This window comes from Sycon ciliatum, chromosome 5 (assembly GCF_964019385.1).
Source record: "Sycon ciliatum chromosome 5, ocSycCili1.1, whole genome shotgun sequence".
Taxonomy (NCBI): domain Eukaryota; kingdom Metazoa; phylum Porifera; class Calcarea; order Leucosolenida; family Sycettidae; genus Sycon; species Sycon ciliatum.
This window is the reverse complement of record NC_088647.1, coordinates 25,495,741-25,512,615: the sequence shown is the minus strand read 5'-3', so window position 1 is coordinate 25,512,615 and position 16,875 is coordinate 25,495,741. Positions and strand designations below refer to the sequence as shown.

The window sequence follows — 16,875 nt, the reverse complement described above, 5'->3', positions numbered from 1 at the left end:
CTAACGGCCGTATACGCCGATATCAGTGCTGGGCTTCTATTCAAGTCAGGCTTCTATTCACACCACCTATCTCGATGTATGTCAACACTAAAACCAGGCTTATGTGCTGACTGTGTATCTTAAAAATCAGGCTTGTATTCAAAACAGGCTTTTATACAAAACAGGCTTCAATACGAGAGACTTTAATTAATACAAGACACTACAGTATCTATTATCCAAGGCAAATGCCAACGCATATATACACGTACAGTCGTTCCTCATCCAGCACTTTACATAGACCAACATAATTATTTTCAATATTATAAACCAACAAGCGCTTCTTCAGGTACACTGTAGCAGCAAATCATAATTATTTTGTTCACCCAGCACCATCCAGCAGAGTTTCCGTAGCACAAATGCATGGTGCCGGATTGCGAACCACCACGGCTGGCCGGCGTGGTGTTCACTCACTAGATTGGATTTCGTTGAACAGCACTGTATCTACCGGGCAAATGCACAGGCTTGAGCAAACAAGACCACCTGGGGCACATACTTGCACCTACCCTGCTATACGTACATACCCAGACCCAGCATGCAGGAGCTCACACATACACACTCTCAATAATGCCATAATGGGAATACCACGAGTTGCCGGTAAGTTTTACTGGAAAAAACTAGAATGAGAAAAGACTAGAGATTTTTTTAAATATTCGAACTGTGCCTCAGAGCTCTAAAACACTAGCGGTCGGCGAAACACCAGGTGGTTTGCGCCGCACCGATAAAACATCCGCATCAAGAACATAATGATACGAAATGTAGCTATCATGCCAGAGACTGCACAAGGTACAACACATTACGATGTGACGTTAGAGGGCAATATATCTGGTGACGGCCATAGCATTCAGCGATGCAGTTGGTCGCTAGCTACGACAGGGTTGGCCGAAAGAAACGCTGACTGGCATTGCCCAATGGCCGTGGCATGTAGTGCGAGATACAGTACGAATGGATCAAAACAACTAGCTGAGACCAGCTCAGCGTACTAAAAAAACAAATGGGTCACACAGACACACAGAAAGAGAGAGACTGATAAAGAAGAAGAATCCAATTCTATAGCTGACATCAAGTTGGATACAGGGCTTGGAGTAAAACTGATCTCATGTGGAGGACAAACAACCAACCTCACTGGTTGAACAGGGTTAAAAATAGGTAAAATAGTTAGGCTACAGGAAGGAAGGAGAGAGAGAGAGAGAGAGAGAGAGAGAGAGAGAGAGAGAGAGAGAGAGAGAGAGAGAGAGAGAGAGAGAGAGAGAGCACGGCCATAGCATGGACAACAACAGGCTGACAATGGTTTTTGAGTTTTTCACCTTGTTACTTAGTTGTTAGCTGCGTCGCCAAGAGGAGAATCAGCATTGGGTATTGAGTATCGAAGCCGCTCAGCCACACCACGGTACTTGGCTCTAGATGACAGTCAGCGCTGAGCAGAAGACGGACGAGAAGTGTCAGCAATGGTGCAACACTGCTTCTTACCTCCGGCGCCATTCTCAAATCAAACACTCTCTGATACTCGCGCATGAGGCCGTTCACGGAGACCACCTCGGAGACGCGCTTGGCGCCGCTCCAGCGCGTATCCTTTAACAGCATGCGTGCCGTGCAAAAGGCCAGGCATTCAGGGAGCTGGCGGAGAAGGTGGTTGCGACTGGCGGGCGTGAGTTGCTTGCATGCCACCATGAGATCTTGCGAGACGCACAGGACGCGCTGCAGGAGTTGCCGGTCACCATGTTCAAGCGCAGCACCAGCACCAGCGGCAGCAGAGTACTGAAGCACGGATAACGACAGGAGACTGCAGAGCAAGCGGCGGCACTGCACCAGAGCCGTGGCTGCTGCTGCTGGTGGTGATGGTGGCACTGCACCAGCATACGTCGCCGCCAATGCCTCGATAGCCCACACAACACGCTTGCGGTGCTTCAGCGGGCAGAACGGAAACGTACCAGCGCGGCCCTGCTTGTACTTGATATTACATTGGAGGCCGGTTACTGTCAACTCCAGAGCAGCTGCATAAGCCAAGTCACTGCTCCATGCTGTCGACGACGAGCAGAAGAACTCTTCAGCAGTCTCCCACCACCACTCCAGACACGCCGTAGACTGCTGGTCCAGCTGCATGCAACGCCACAGCGCGTTCGACAGCACGCACAGCAGGCGGGGAGCATCGGTCCCACTACGCCTGGCACCACCGCACAGCCAGCCCGCGAGTGTACGCCGCACCTGTGCATCCAGACCAATGCCGGCGTCGAGCAGGGCCAGTGCTTCCTGTATGTACTGCACGCGTGTCTCAGCGCCGTGGTCGCTGCTGCGGCCATACAGTGGCATTACCAACATGATCGACGGCGACGACTTCATGTCCCTGCCCAGTGCCGTCATCGAAGGCGGCGCGGCAACGTGCATGCCGGTCGTATCTCGCTGGGCTAGACGTCGAATAACTTCGACCAGATCCGGTGAATGTGCTGCCAGTGCTGTATCGGTTCTCGCGGCTGCTCCGGGGACAGGTTTGGTTGGGTTACCGGTGTGCGGCAACATGCGGCGGCGAGTGCGTTGATTCGCAGGTATTGGTTCGCAAGTAACGCTACGCGGCACATTGGTGGTGGAAGAGCCGGGTGTAGAGACAGCAACACTTGCAATGGGTACAGTTGTGGTTTGAATACTCGTTGGAGAGAAGCCTAGATTGGATGTGCATAACGTCACAGGTGGGAATTTCACATGCTGCGAATGCTGCAACAGTAGTAGATAACATTGTTGTTGTTGTTGTTGTTGTTGTTGTGGCTGCTGCTGCTGCTGTTGTTGTAGTTGTTGCTGTTGTTGTTGCTGCTGTTGTTGTAGTTGCTGCAGTTGTTGTTGCTGTTGATGGTCAGAATGATGGTGGTGTGATTGTTGGTCCTGTTGCTCCTGTGGTTGTGTACACTGTGACAGCTGCAGCTGGATCCGTAGCTGCTGTTGTTGTAGGAGTCGCAAGTGTTCATTCTGCTGCTGCTGCTGCTGAATCTCTAATTGAACGCGCTGCTTGCTCTCCTGGCTTGACTGTGGTGATTTCTGAGGCGATTTTAGTGCAACTGCCCGCTGCTTTCTAGCTGCGTGCTTTCGGCACGGCTGCTGGCGCGTGTGTTGCTGGTTTTCGACACGAGAGCAGGAAATCTCTGGGCCATAACCCTGCAGGGGACACAGCACACAGGGTGCATGGGAACACATCACATACACGCGTACACACACACGCACACACACAGACACCGCGGCGGTCGGCAGGCGCAACGACCAGTAGCCTCTTACTCTAGGATCACCGCGCAATACCACTCAACTTTCAAAAGCGATTGCTGAAACTGGGAATCGAACCCACGACCTCATGTTTGGAGGGCAAATGCTGTCACCACTTTGCCAACTACGCATGCACCATGCAGCACCTCAACTATTAAGTATAAAATAAATTTTCTTACACAGTCCTTGGAGGTGCATTTCACTCAACTGTTACACGCACGGTACATCAAAGTACATAAAATGAAACGTGAAGAGGTGCTTACTGGCCGGGTGCTATAGTGGTTGTCCGCGCAAAGTCGCGCAATGTGACGCACCGTGGCCGTTTTCAACACGGCACCCTCGTCGATGAAATCCGCTTTGTCGTCGTCGGCCTTAATGCAAGTGACGGCAGCGTTGCCCGGCGATGTCCGGGGCTCGCCAGCCAGAAGTGAACCTTTGAGGTAGGCCGTGCCGCCACGCAACACCTCCGACACCGACGGCAGATCGTCTGATGACGAGTCACCGTCACCGCCGTCCTCAGCCACAGCCACAGCCGTCGTCGTCGGACGCGAGAGTGCGCGACTCTGCGGCGTCCACGACAGCAACTCCTGAGCAGACACACAATGAGAATTACAGTGACATTGAACACACATACGTTCAGACAACACCTACAACAACACAAATATCTCTTATTGGCCACCGGCTATCGTGAGAATAATGATTCGAAACAACAACAACAACAATACCAAAGCCATAGGAAACCCTTTGTGCAGACGTAGACATTCCAAGCAAGTGACCCATCCCTAACAAGACAGAGCGAAATTCAGCGACGGAACAGGCAGACATTTCCAGTTGGATGGCGGTTACACCATAGGCTCAGTGGTCAGAACTTTGGTGGCCTAAGGGGCGGTAGCTGTTCGCCATGTATTTCCTTTCGTTTATCTGGCGAGTGCTGTTTGCCACATACTGCTGGAAGCAATGTATCAAAATGCTGGTGATAGTTCTTCAGTCTTTAGCTAAGCCAGTCTCTCTACTCTGCTCGCGTGTGCGCGCACACACACACACACACACACACACACACGCCCTCTCGCACACACACACACACACCACACCATACACACACACACACATGCCCATCGCTGAAGCGATCATAGCGAACAAACTTGTGCTGGGAATACACCACTCAACAGCTTGCAAGGCGGATGAATTGACCGTCACTGGTTTTAGCCTGGTCTACACCACAGCTGATTGAAGCGGCTTTTTCTGGGCCAGTGAATCCCTGGTTTTCATATTTTTTTCATTTTTCATTTCACACACACACGCACGCGCGTGCATACCCACACCTACACGTGCCGTGGGCTATGTGCGTCACGAAAATGCGTAGTAAACTACAAAACTGAACCTACTACTAGTACTAGCAACTGATTGATTGATCATGTGAACAATGCATGAATTCAGTAGTTTGAGGCTCGATTTGAAAACAAAATCTAGTGCCATTCTAATCGGCCGTGCGAAGCCATACTGCCCATAGAGCAATCAATCACGAAACACCGGGACTGGATATCTGGTAGTAATTGATTTGTTTGATGGACGCTCACTCACACACTGCGGAGGCATCGCACTAGGGGGCTTGATGCAGGTGATCAGGCAGTCATCGTCCTCGTCACTATCGTCGTCCAGAGAAATCACTTTGGAGACGGGCTGCATGGTCAAACTTCCAAGAAGCATTGCTCTCTATTCTGACCATCATCTCTCAGACATTACACTCTCCCAGAAAGCTCTTCAGTCTCGTATTTACCTCCGAGTCCGAATGTGCTCCATTTGCATTTAGATTAGAATGACATAACAGTCAAAAATCGTGAAACCAGAAACCATCATCATGCATCATTCATCAACGACTCGACTCGATGGACATGATGACCAGAGTAGATATCTCGACATAGCTGGATTTGTATCATGTGACATGTACATGATCAGTGACAGTCGAGTCTAGTCGTGCTTGCAACTAAAATCCGACCACCTGAGCGCTGCGCTCACATCGCAAAGACCCGGCATGGCCTCTTGATTGTACGAAATAGAGGCCACTACAAGTACAGAAAGTGAACGTGCCGCTCACGGGGTCGGATTTCAGTTGCCACAGGTTTGTCACAAAAACCATGACGACGGTTTCGTAGCGGTGCTTTGTGTTGGCGGTGCCGGTGTTCATGGTGACCGCTGTTGGCGCGCGCCGCAAGCTGGCTCGAGCGCTCGCTCGAGCGCTCCTGACTCGACTCCTAGATCCTGTCCGAGTAGTAGACCTACGAGTACGAGTCGCTAGGCTGTACATACTGGACTGTAGCTGCTAGGCTGACGGCTACACGGTTTTGTAGTACTACTAATAAGTAATACTAATAGCAAGAGTACAATCATGCATTTATGGTGAAAGACGTGCATGACCATGATCACCATTAGTAGACATTACTGCCTTGGCACTAGCAGCACAAATCAAAAACAGTTACCTGGTTACAGAGCAAAGACTAGTGACAAAGACAAGTCAAGAGTTGAAGAGAGTAAAGACTAAACTAAACTCTAAAGACTAAGTCGGCACGGTTCGCCACATTCATTGCATGCATATGCATTGCCATTGGAATGATTGGTTGGGGCACAAAATTCAAAAAGAAAATAATCTCTTCAAAAATTATTGTGTGTGCATTGGGCTTGGGTACGGCAGTAAGCAGTTAGTTTGCTCAGTGTTCCTGAGACGAAAGTTCAAATCCTACATTTGATGAGTTGGACTCTGGAGTCTGGTTGAACTGCCTTGCTGGGTTTGGCTTCGATGCTGCGCTAGCACGTAGAGCTGCTGTGCTCTCTCCACTCCTACTTACTTGCTTGAGCAACCCCACCGCTCGGTAGCCGTCTGCGAGGCCTCACCGCGAAACTTTTCGTCAAAATCGCCCTGGAATCAGCGAGGCCAGCGGAGTTGGAACGTTGACTTGCCAGTGCAAGAAGAAAATAATTATAAAAATGGTAAGAAGTTGGGATAACGTCCCGTGCCGGGCGCCTAAACAGTCGTCTACTGACTTTGTAGCTGCTCACGTGGGATAGGAACGACACAACACACAGCATGATTCATCGTTAGCAAGTCTGGCGTTCTTTGCTTACTCCGCACAGCTCTCTTTCAGTCGTTGCTTTACTCCGCACAGCTCTCTTTCAGTCGTTGCTTTACTCCGCACAGCTCTCTTTCAGTCGTTGCTTCCATTCGAACCCGGGGCTCCAGTGTGCCGGTATTTACACTTGAAGCGAGTTGAGGTTGCTGGCGAGAGTGCTCGATACACATGCTTGGGGAGCCTTGCACACACAGACGCGCACACACACGCACACACACGCGTGCGCGCGCGTTCACACGCACCCTTTCCTGTTCACAAACACCTAAAACACAGCACACTGCACTCTACCAAAAACTGATTACTGGATCGTCCTGCGTTTGGTTGTATGATGATGGCTGGTCACTTACACCCGTGGTCCATGGTCGTAGTTGCCGGGACCGTGCGCTACGTGAGCTTGCAAGGCATTGTCAACCCCCGGCCCCTCAGCTACTGTAACTCTCGTTATGCATTTTCACCATTCTTCTCAGCTGGTACTACCAGTCTGGCCTGTGTCTGGCTTGAATCTATCGTACAGCGAAACCTGTCTAAGATGACCGCTCAAGAGACCTTCAAAACCCTGGTCTCTGTTGCCAGGTGGTCTCCTAATTCAGAGTCGTTTGACTGGAAATAGCATCTGGCTTGGTCCTAGTTGCAGTGGTCATCTGGGACAGGTGATCGCCTTATCTTAGTGGCCACTTTGACAGGTTTTCACTGCATTCTATGTTATTAAAACGGGTGTTGATAGTCCTACCTCACAGTGAAGGTGGTAAATACGTGTCCGTTGCATGTGTTGGCCTGTCGCACACTGGCCTAATGTGATATATTTGGCCCACATTACTTTGCGGATCTAGATTAGTAGTGACTTGAGAGACTCTCAGAAATGTTGATGTGATTGAAAACGTCAGTGAGCGTTGGGCTGAGTCGAACTTCAGACGAAATAGCCACCGAGTCTTTCACTCTTAAGCTGCAGTACAGTATTGGTCTCAGCATCCAGACGTGTAGATAAACATTCATTTGCTTCTGGAGGATAGTTTTAAAGTGAGCAAGTATATGTATGTATGTATATTTTTATTTGAATTCGCAAGTACACACGGGCTACACGCCCAATTACATGGAGACGAATGCGATAATGGCGTTAATTAAGAAAAGGGTCGAGGAAGGAGGAGGACGGTAGCAAAGCAACAGGGATGACAATTCAGGAGCAAAATTATCAATTGCACAAATATGAGAGTAGCTGAATGAAATGAATCAATGGAGCATGCTTCGATTCCGCAGACAACGTCTGTTAGGCTTTGCCGTGGTGTTAGGGTGTTGGGGATTGCTAGTGTGGATCTGGAAGCTAGCATACTATTGTAAACGCCCATTCTCGGTTCCCTAACTCTCCAATGTGTACTTGTTCTGCCTGACACGCCACCACCACCGGCAGGGTCTGCTTGCAATGTTGCGCAAGCTGCGCGGCAGCGATCACCAAGAAGTGAGAATTCTCCTCCTCGGTCTGGACAATGCCGGCAAGACAACGATCCTGAAGCAACTGGCGTCGGAGGACGTCACACAGATCACACCTACGCAGGTGAGAGAGATAGAGAGGGAGGGAGGGAAGAGAGAGAGAGAGAGAGAGAGAGAGAGAGAGAGAGAGAGAGAGAGAGAGGGAGGGAGAGAGAGAGGGAGGGAGAGAGAAAGAGAGAGGGGGGGGGGGGAGGGAAGAGAGACAGAAAGAGACGGACAGAGAGCCAGCCCGAGGCAGAGAGTTCAAGTTGCAGACAGAGAGGGAAGGAGGGAGTGAATTGTTGTGTACGGTGTTGAGCACTGCATGCATTCTGAATCTCAGAGCATTACAAAAATGTATTCCTTAGTCGGCAATGCGCATTGGGCTTATAGGTTGCTATTTAGGCATGTGTTATATGGCATCGATGCCAGTTCAACCAAACAATCAGGGTTTTACTCAGGCCATTCAGAATCCCCACAAGATACACACATGATCTTCTGCATGCTCCTGCTCATGGATGGTCACTGACAGGGAACTTATGATGGAATTTCTTCTTGCTCTCCCGCTGTCTGCTTGCTCTTCTCCCGACGGTCTGCAGGGATTCAACATCAAGAGCGTTAAGAACTCTGGTTTCTCTCTAAACGTATGGGATATCGGCGGTAAGTCAATGTCTGCATTCATGCCATGGGACGACAGTGATTGTGGAACGTCATGTTGCCAATGGAATTGTCCGGGTCATTGGTTGCGTGCGCACATGTGTGTGTGTGTGTGTGTGTGTGTGTGTGTGTGTGTGTGTGTGTGTGTGTGTGTGTGTGTGTGTGTGTGTGTGTGTGTGTGTGTGTGTGCACATGTGCCAAAGGGTGAGTAGGTCCCTTGTGACATTCATGGGTGTGACTTGTTCTGTAGCAGGAGTGGGCGTCCGACCAGGGGTGCCAAGTCCAGTGACTACCGACGGATGTGTAACCCTGCTGCCATGAAGGAACCCTGCCATGAAGGAACCCTGCCATGAAGGAACCCTGCCATGAAGGAACCCTGCTATGAAGGAACCCTGCTATGAAGGAACCCTGCTATGAAGGAACCCTGCTATGAAGGAACCTCACCCAAGTGCCGGGTGGTGTATGCATCCCCACAAGACTACATTACTGTAATGTAGATCCTAGTGGATCCAAAATTCAGCGTTGCCATGACTACAGGCTGGCTGTGACATAGCACTTTCGAACCCTATAGGGTTTGCAAGTGCTATGTCACAGCCATACCGGAGTCCTGATACCGCTGACTTTTGAATCCAGTTTTTTTGTGGGTCCGCGTACGTTTGGGTGTTTTCCTTCACAGTTTGGTGACACGTCCGCCGGTAGTGACTGGAATTGACGACTCACACTCTCCAGGAGTCTCTCACACAGCACTGCTATTAAGACCACATGCATGTCACATGTCCTGGGTCCACGCACTATGACGCCACGCTGCACAGCACACCACACCACACCAACAATACATAACACCTAAAGGGCCAACAAAAACGCAACCTGCACCTCAGTGCGCCGAAACTCGCAACACATCAAAGTACGCCTGCGCCGTGTGCACTGACTCATGACCTGAATGTGCCGAATTTAACGCATTTCTATACTTGCCAAGGGCTGTAGTGCAAGCACTTGCCACGCTTCAAGTGGTTTATAGCAATACTCATAGGCTAGTGAGACTTGCGTGAAGCATTGCACCATGTCCAGTTCTAAGATACGACACTAGTGGACGATGGCTGGCAGGTGCTGACTTAGCGCAGGTGTGTAGCTTCTTCGCCGCGGCATTGGTGCGAAGCAGTCCCAGATGAAAAGACCTGTGCATGCTGACAGTGGAGAGTTTCCCAAAAATTAGTGGTGAAACGAATATACCGAATGTTCGAATATTCGTTCGGTTTGACACATTCGAACGAATATTTCTCATGGCGAATATTCGTTAACCCGGTATGCAGAATCAACCGGGCGACTTCAAACTTTCGTAACTTCGTGAATACTTGACCGAATCGCTTCATTGAAAGATCTATCGGCGTTAGCAAACTTTCAGCTGTTGTTTAGAAGCCACCCGAACGCAATCCGAGGTCCTGGAGGGGAGGTATGGCGCTCGCACGAAAATCACGTCTCAAGCTGTTTTTTGAGCCTGTGAAAGGCACTTCAGCTGGGGATTTTTTTGTGAAAAATGACCTAGAAATGATGGAGAAATATATGCCTTCGTTCGTCATGCCTAATAATAGTGACAATATCCAATAAAATGACTGAGAGGAGGGCATGTGATGTCATCCGTGTTAACGAAAGAATATTCGTTCGTTCGTTCGTTAAGCCGAAGAATATTCGGCTACTGGGTTTTGATATTCGTTTCACCACTACCAAAAATGCTTGATAGCAAGAAGTCAGTCAATGCTTATTCCGCACTGAGACGCCAGCAAAGCCTGCTGGTGTTGGAGTCCTCTCCCCAGCAGCCGCAGGGGCTGTGCTTGAGAAAATATGTCTCCGCTCAGTGGAGTGCCCTACTACAGTTCGGGGAGACACTCAAACTGATCCAGAACTCGGCACTAACTGTGGCTCTTGGCGATTCTTGTCGGTGTTCATGATCTAACTGTGTCATCTTTTGTTCCTTTCTTTGTCATGGTTCCACCTCAGGCCAGCGTCACATCCGGCCGTACTGGAAGCACTACTTTGACAACACCGACTGTCTGGTACGTCGCCGTAGTTAGTGTCATTGATACGCGTCTCTTGTTGCACTGTGGGCAGATTTTAAAAAAATTCGACGGGTTCACGTACCGGGCAGGTCAAGAACAAGGAGTCGTACAACTCCCTGGTCAAGAATCACCTTTCCGCTTCCGTGGGAAGCCACCACCCCATGATCAGGCGTCAGATGTAGCTCCTAAACAGTGGGGGAGGATAGATCAGATCCACCAACCATAGGCCAAAGGTAGTGGTGAAACGAATATACCGAATGTTCGAATATTCGTTCGGTTTGACACATTCGAACGAATATTTCTCATGGCGAATATTCGTTAACCCGGTATGCAGAATCAACCGGGCGACTTCAAACTTTCGTAACTTCGTGAATACTTGACCGAATCGCTTCATTGAAAGATCTATCGGCGTTAGCAAACTTTCAGCTGTTGTTTAGAAGCCACCCGAACGCAATCCGAGGTCCTGGAGGGGAGGTATGGCGCTCGAACGAAAATCACGTCTCAAGCTGTTTTTTGAGCCTGTGAAAGGCACTTCAGCTGGGGATTTTTTTGTGAAAAATGACCTAGAAATGATGGAGAAATATATGCCTTCGTTCGTCATGCCTAATAATAGTGACAATATCCAATAAAATGACTGAGAGGAGGGCATGTGATGTCATCCGTGTTAACGAAAGAATATTCGTTCGTTCGTTCGTTAAGCCGAAGAATATTCGGCTACTGGGTTTTGATATTCGTTTCACCACTAGCCAAAGGCCTACATCCCATTTGCCACATCCATGAAGAATGGAATTAAATTCTCGTGCCTTGGCCTTTTTCTGCCCTCCTTCTGTAGTTGCGGCATTATCGAGAGGTGATTTGACGAACTTCATCCTATGATGCATAACTACATGAGTCATCTTGTGGTGCCGTGACTGCATGAGTTATCTTATGATGTCATAACCACATGAATTCACTTATGATAATATTATCATGCATATTGCACAACATAGCTTATTGGTTATGGGCTAGTTTGACGATGCTGCTGCTGTTGATTCTGCACTTTATGCAGGTATTTGTGATCGATAGCTCTGACAAGAGACGGCTAAACGAAAGCGGATCGGTAAGCAGTTGCTCTAGCCGCTGAGTACTGCTCACGCTGTGCTTCCTTGCAGACTGGCCCTTGGGGTATATGTGTGTGTGTGGGGGGGGGGGGGGCTGTAGGGTGCAGTTATGCAGCTATTCCAGATAATCCGGACTGGGTCTGCTACTTGCAAGTAACAGCAAGTAACAACCAGCAAGTAACGGACCCATGCCATCGGGCTCACCTGCTTGAAGGTATACTGCTATGCCTGTCATCTTTGTTCGTTTCATGTTCCACCTGCTCAGTCTGAGTTGAAGTATACGTACATGTGTCTGTTTAGTGTTTACCAATGGGCTACTTCTGGCCCACGGATCGAACCTTGTGCAATCTATGGTGCTAGTGAAGCCTATCAAATTCACTTTGATATAGCCACCCCCGCCACCCACACCACCCACACCACCCACGCCACCCACGCCACCCACACCACCCACACCACCCACGCCACCCACACCACTGTGACACACATACATGTATCAAATACCACAGTAAAACCTGCCTGGTTTAAGCGGTTTTAACCCCACGGCGGGAGCAAAAGGGGCCGTTTAAGCCAGGTGGTCTTCGGAATAAGGTCCTATGCATATGTGGCATGCTGGACGGTTCACACCCACACACTTCCATGCACTTGTATTCACAGTCGTTGGGTATAAAACACTTTCATGCAGACGAAGCACCCATGAGTTTTCACGTGACGCCTCACCTCAAGTACATGCAACGCCGACACCCTGCACTGCCACTTGTCACTTTCCGTTGACTGCATGCACTCGCTTCTGAGCGCACTTCAACCCGGTTGCAGTCAAGCTTACCAGCCAGGACCGAGCTCTTTTGGTCGCTGCATGCACTCGCTTCTGAGCGCACTTCAACCCGGTTGCAGTCAAGCTTACCAGCCAGGACAGCTCTTTTGGTCGCTGCATGCAGGTCAGATATGGCACTTGGGACACTAAAAGTCAGCCGCTGGTCGTGCAATGCAGGTGGTCGCTGATTCCGGTGCAGTTTCTTTACAGCACTGCCCGTGCATGGAAACATGGTTGCTAATACTAGGTGTTTGCTAATACCATACCAGATGTCGCTTAACCCAGGTTTTACTGTACATTCATTTGCGGACGGAGGTGTATGGATCCCGCTGCAGATCCCCGAGTCTGCCAAACCCGTTCTGTACTTTGTCCTCGCCCGCTTTCATGGCTGTAGTGAGCCCATACATGGGGCTATGTTTCCAAGTCCACTCGGACTTTGAATCCTCTAGCTAAGGGCACAGCAAGGGAGCTATATACAGATATACAGTGGAGATCGGATATAACGACCTTGCATATAACGATAGATTGAGTTTAGCGACACAATTCTGTTGCCCAAGTCGTTTAGTAAGTCCTTTGTGAAGATTGGGTTAAGTGACGGATCGAATATAGTGACATTTTGTTCTCTCCCGAAGGAGTGTCTTTATATCCAATCTCCACTGTACAGTATTTAGTCCATGTTCTGTGTGTGTGGGTGTGTGTTTGTGTGTGCACGCGCGATATGCGCATGTTGTTGTTATTGTTGTTGTTGTTGTTGTTGTTGATGTTGTTTATTTTACTTCATATCGGTGTTTGTGTATTTCAGGAGTTGGCCGAACTTCTGCATGAAGAGTCTCTCTCACAGGTACCAGTCTTGGTGTTTGCCAACAAGCAGGACCTCTTCTCGTCGGAACCTCCGGATGTGGTGAGTGGCAGCGTGCTGAGTCTGTAGGTGTGCTGGAAAGATAAACTTGCTGCAAGAGGTATTAGTATCACTTCCAGTCAACCGTGCAATATGGACCCTCGGCCGGGGATGACTCGGAAACCTGCTGTTATTCGCGTCAACCTTGCAAATAAGGACCCACGGCCGGGGTGAGAAACATGATTATTTGCAAGGTTGAAAGTATGCAGTTGAATGAGTTACTCTAGGTCTGGAGATAGTGTCGTTATATTGTCGAGTTGGTGTTATGGCTGGGGTTGTTATTCACAAAGTTGCCAGGTTTCGGTGGTCCAGTTCGCATTTCTACTGAAGTACCGTATTTCCTAGTGGTGTGCACGGGTAGTCGGGCACCCGTGCTACCCGAGGTCCTCACGGGTAGTCGGGTGCCCGTGCTACCCGAGGTCCTCACGGGTAGTCGGGTGCCCGTGCTACCCGTGAGGACCTCGGGTAGCACGGGTACAGAATAGTACCCGAAAACCCGAAGTCGCCGATGACATCATGTACAGTGCACGTGTACAAATTCATGTAATACTGTAGAACGGGTAATTTTAGCGACTATTAATTTTAGCGTTTTCCCATTGTCAACCGGTTAGTTTTATTTTAGCGATTTGCAGCGATTTTACTCACGGATCACCAGTGCACTACTAATGTCTCAACGGATTAGCGACTTGAAACTTTAGCGAAAATGAGTCGATCGCTAAATTCGCCAGGGTTTTTACGTCGCTAAAATTACCCGTTCTACAGTACTCTGCATGTCTACCCAGTGTGTAATCGAAGGGGTGCATTGTGGTGTTACCATGGAAACATTACCCAATAGGGATCCCGTGCTACCTGTGGAAAACTACCCGAACCCGATACCCGAAGAAAATGCCACCCGGCTCAGCCCTAGTATCCCCCCCCCCCCCTCCCCAATGAACATGGGATTCTATTGTTGTTTTGAAGGCTTCAGACTTCAAGATAAAGTTTCTTTGCAGCTTCCTGTTAAAAGCACCGGCTCTAATTGCTCTGCTGTTCACTCTGTATGAAGACGCTGAGCGTGATTTGTGTAGTGGAGCGGGTTAGAGAAAGGTGCATTGGCGCATGACCTGTATTACTGTACTGGAGACTGTTCTAGTATTGGCCTGAGATGTGTATGCATGATGTGTATGCATGATGTGTATGCATGATGTGTATGCATGATGTGTATGCATGATGTGGATTCTGGCAAGAGTGATGATCTGCTATACGTACGGGCGTCACACAACGCACTTTAACAACGCTGTAAAAAAATACACGGCTCGCGTTCTATTTCATTGAGCAGCACTGTTGTACCACTAGAGATGGATCTTTTTTAATTCTTTATATTTCACGAGTAGTCTGTACATGCTATACGCGTGTAAACCGGTGCTTCTGTTATCTGTTTAGATCCCAACTGTGCTTGTAGTCTTGGGAATGTGCTCTTCCTAGAGTCTCTGTTGCCACATTGTTACTAGTCAACGTCTAGCCTCTCACCAGCTATTTATTGCCCAGGTTCAGCATACGTTTTTCTTTTCTCTTTGTGTTCACCACTCATCCCCCTTTTTCTTTTCTTTTCTAAACATTTATATATTTTTATTTTTGGTCCCATCGGCCTCTTTAGGCCATCGTTTTTTATATCTATGTTTCGCGTCAGGTCAACTTCCAGAATCGTATGCGAGAGGCGGAAAAAAATAAAAAGTTGCAAAATAATAAAAAAAGGATCATCAGAGGTGTATAGCACTGTACATACTACATAGTCTATTGACTATGTCAATAGCTCGTGCATGGTGTACATTCGAAAGAAAAATCGTACATCGAAGCACAAAATCTGGGTTATCAGCAAGAGGAAATATTCACTTTGGACAGAGGAGGCAACCGTTGGTGCCCATGCTTCGCTGGATTATTGTACTCAGCCTTCAGCAGCGGTGCAAAGAGCTCCGAAACGACACATCCTCTCAGCTTGAGGCGATCGATGCGGTCTGGTGTAAGCTCAAAGAATTCTGCTCGCAGATGCAGAACAAACGATCTACCAACGCTGGCCTCGAGGCCAATTCTGAATCCCAGCTTCGCCGTATGCAACCAGTCAACGCTGATGACTCGCACGATCGTACACTCACTGTGCGTGTTTGATTATTTTATTTTTTTCCAGAAAAAATCAAAACGTATGCGTGCGGACGACGCGAAACATAGATATAAAAAATGATGGCCTTATAATAAATTATATTTGTGCAGCTGCACTGTCGAGCTTCCGATGTAAAACCAAAAAAACAAAAAAACAAAAAAACAAAAAAATAATAGTCGTGACATGGGACAAACTGGCGTCACTGGACTGACATGTGTTGTGTATTGTGTGCTGTGCCTGTGCTGCTTCTGCTTCTGTATTCTGTTTAGGTTGCCTCCGGGCTGCAGTTGGAGAAAGTAAAGGACAGGTCGTGGCAGATTCAGGGATGCATCGCAACAACGGGCGAAGGTGTACAGGTAACAACAATACAGAGAAATATAGTGTGTGTGTGTGTGTGGGGGGGGGGGGGGGGTGAGCGCGTGTGCGTGTGTGTCACTGTGGGTGGGTGTAAAGTCACTTCAAACAGCTGTGTGGTGGATACCAGGCTAAAAATAGTGGCGGTCAATTCATCAGCCTTGCAAGCTGTTGAATGGTGTAATCCCAGCACAAGTTGCTATGTCTAACATAGCTGTTCGCTATCATCGCTTCCGCGATGGGCATGTCTGAGGTCTGAGGTGTGTGTGTGTGGGAGGGGGGGGGGGGTGCATGCGTGCGTATGTATACAGATGATCCCAGGGTCAGGAAGTGTGTGTGTGGGGGGGGGGGGGGTACTAAGGCTGGTACCAAAAGTCCTCGAGTCCATACGACACTGGTGAACAGGATCCTGTCATTAACATTAGCTGAGTGAGTCAACCCTGACACTGCTCATACTGTATAAGTACAAATTTTCATTCACGAATTCTTTCGTTAGATCACTCCACTAGCAGGCTTGTTACGTACCAAATTTCGTTTTTGGTTGAGGTCTGTCACCCCGAACGTCCAGAAAAAAACTTAAAGTTTGGTACAAACTTTAGCTATTTCGTGCCCCCTAACGAATATAGCGAAAGTTAATTCGAAACGAAAATTTGTAGTTATAGTCTTATACAGTAAACGACCTGGGTGTTCGCATGTCAATGCGGTATCATCACCGAATTACAGCTCTGTCACTCACTCACTACAATAATTCCCCACTCTGGTTTATGTACTCTTGTGACGTCTTGGTGACAATGGATAGAATCTGATGTCAAATATAATGTTCAACCTGTCCAAGGTTGGAAGCGGAGACAACTATGCCATGCATGCAGAGATCTATGGTGTGTGTCTTGCATACAGTAGAGTTGTGCGCCGAAGAACGTCCAGCCTGAAATGCTAAGAACGCCACAGCCTAAAGTTAAGAACGGTGGTGTTGGTTTTCCGGCAGCTTTCGCG

The 16,875-nt window shown here is 48.7% G+C and overlaps 2 protein-coding genes across 2 annotated transcripts in view; one reads left to right on the top strand and one right to left on the bottom strand.

Annotated features, from left to right (window-relative positions):
- Positions 1-1,215: 1,215 nt before the first annotated feature.
- LOC135818164 (uncharacterized) lies at positions 1,216-5,147 on the bottom strand. Its single transcript, XM_065331507.1, has 3 exons — positions 4,864-5,147; positions 3,546-3,869; positions 1,216-3,180 (listed from the first exon to the last, which is right to left on the bottom strand). The coding sequence occupies exons 1-3, from the start codon at positions 4,987-4,989 to the stop codon at positions 1,348-1,350; spliced, it is 2,283 nt and encodes a 760-aa protein (XP_065187579.1). The 5' UTR covers positions 4,990-5,147; the 3' UTR covers positions 1,216-1,347.
- A 784-nt stretch (positions 5,148-5,931) lies between these two features.
- The window catches only part of LOC135818163 (ADP-ribosylation factor-like protein 3), an 11,885-nt gene continuing 941 nt past the window's right edge, over positions 5,932-16,875 (top strand). Inside the window, exons 1-7 of the mRNA XM_065331506.1 lie at positions 5,932-6,267; positions 7,813-7,956; positions 8,471-8,531; positions 10,524-10,579; positions 11,631-11,681; positions 13,296-13,394; positions 15,798-15,884. Coding sequence (XP_065187578.1) covers positions 6,265-6,267; positions 7,813-7,956; positions 8,471-8,531; positions 10,524-10,579; positions 11,631-11,681; positions 13,296-13,394; positions 15,798-15,884 — 501 coding nt within the window. The 5' untranslated portion in view covers positions 5,932-6,264. The remainder of the gene's footprint in view (positions 6,268-7,812; positions 7,957-8,470; positions 8,532-10,523; positions 10,580-11,630; positions 11,682-13,295; positions 13,395-15,797; positions 15,885-16,875) is intronic.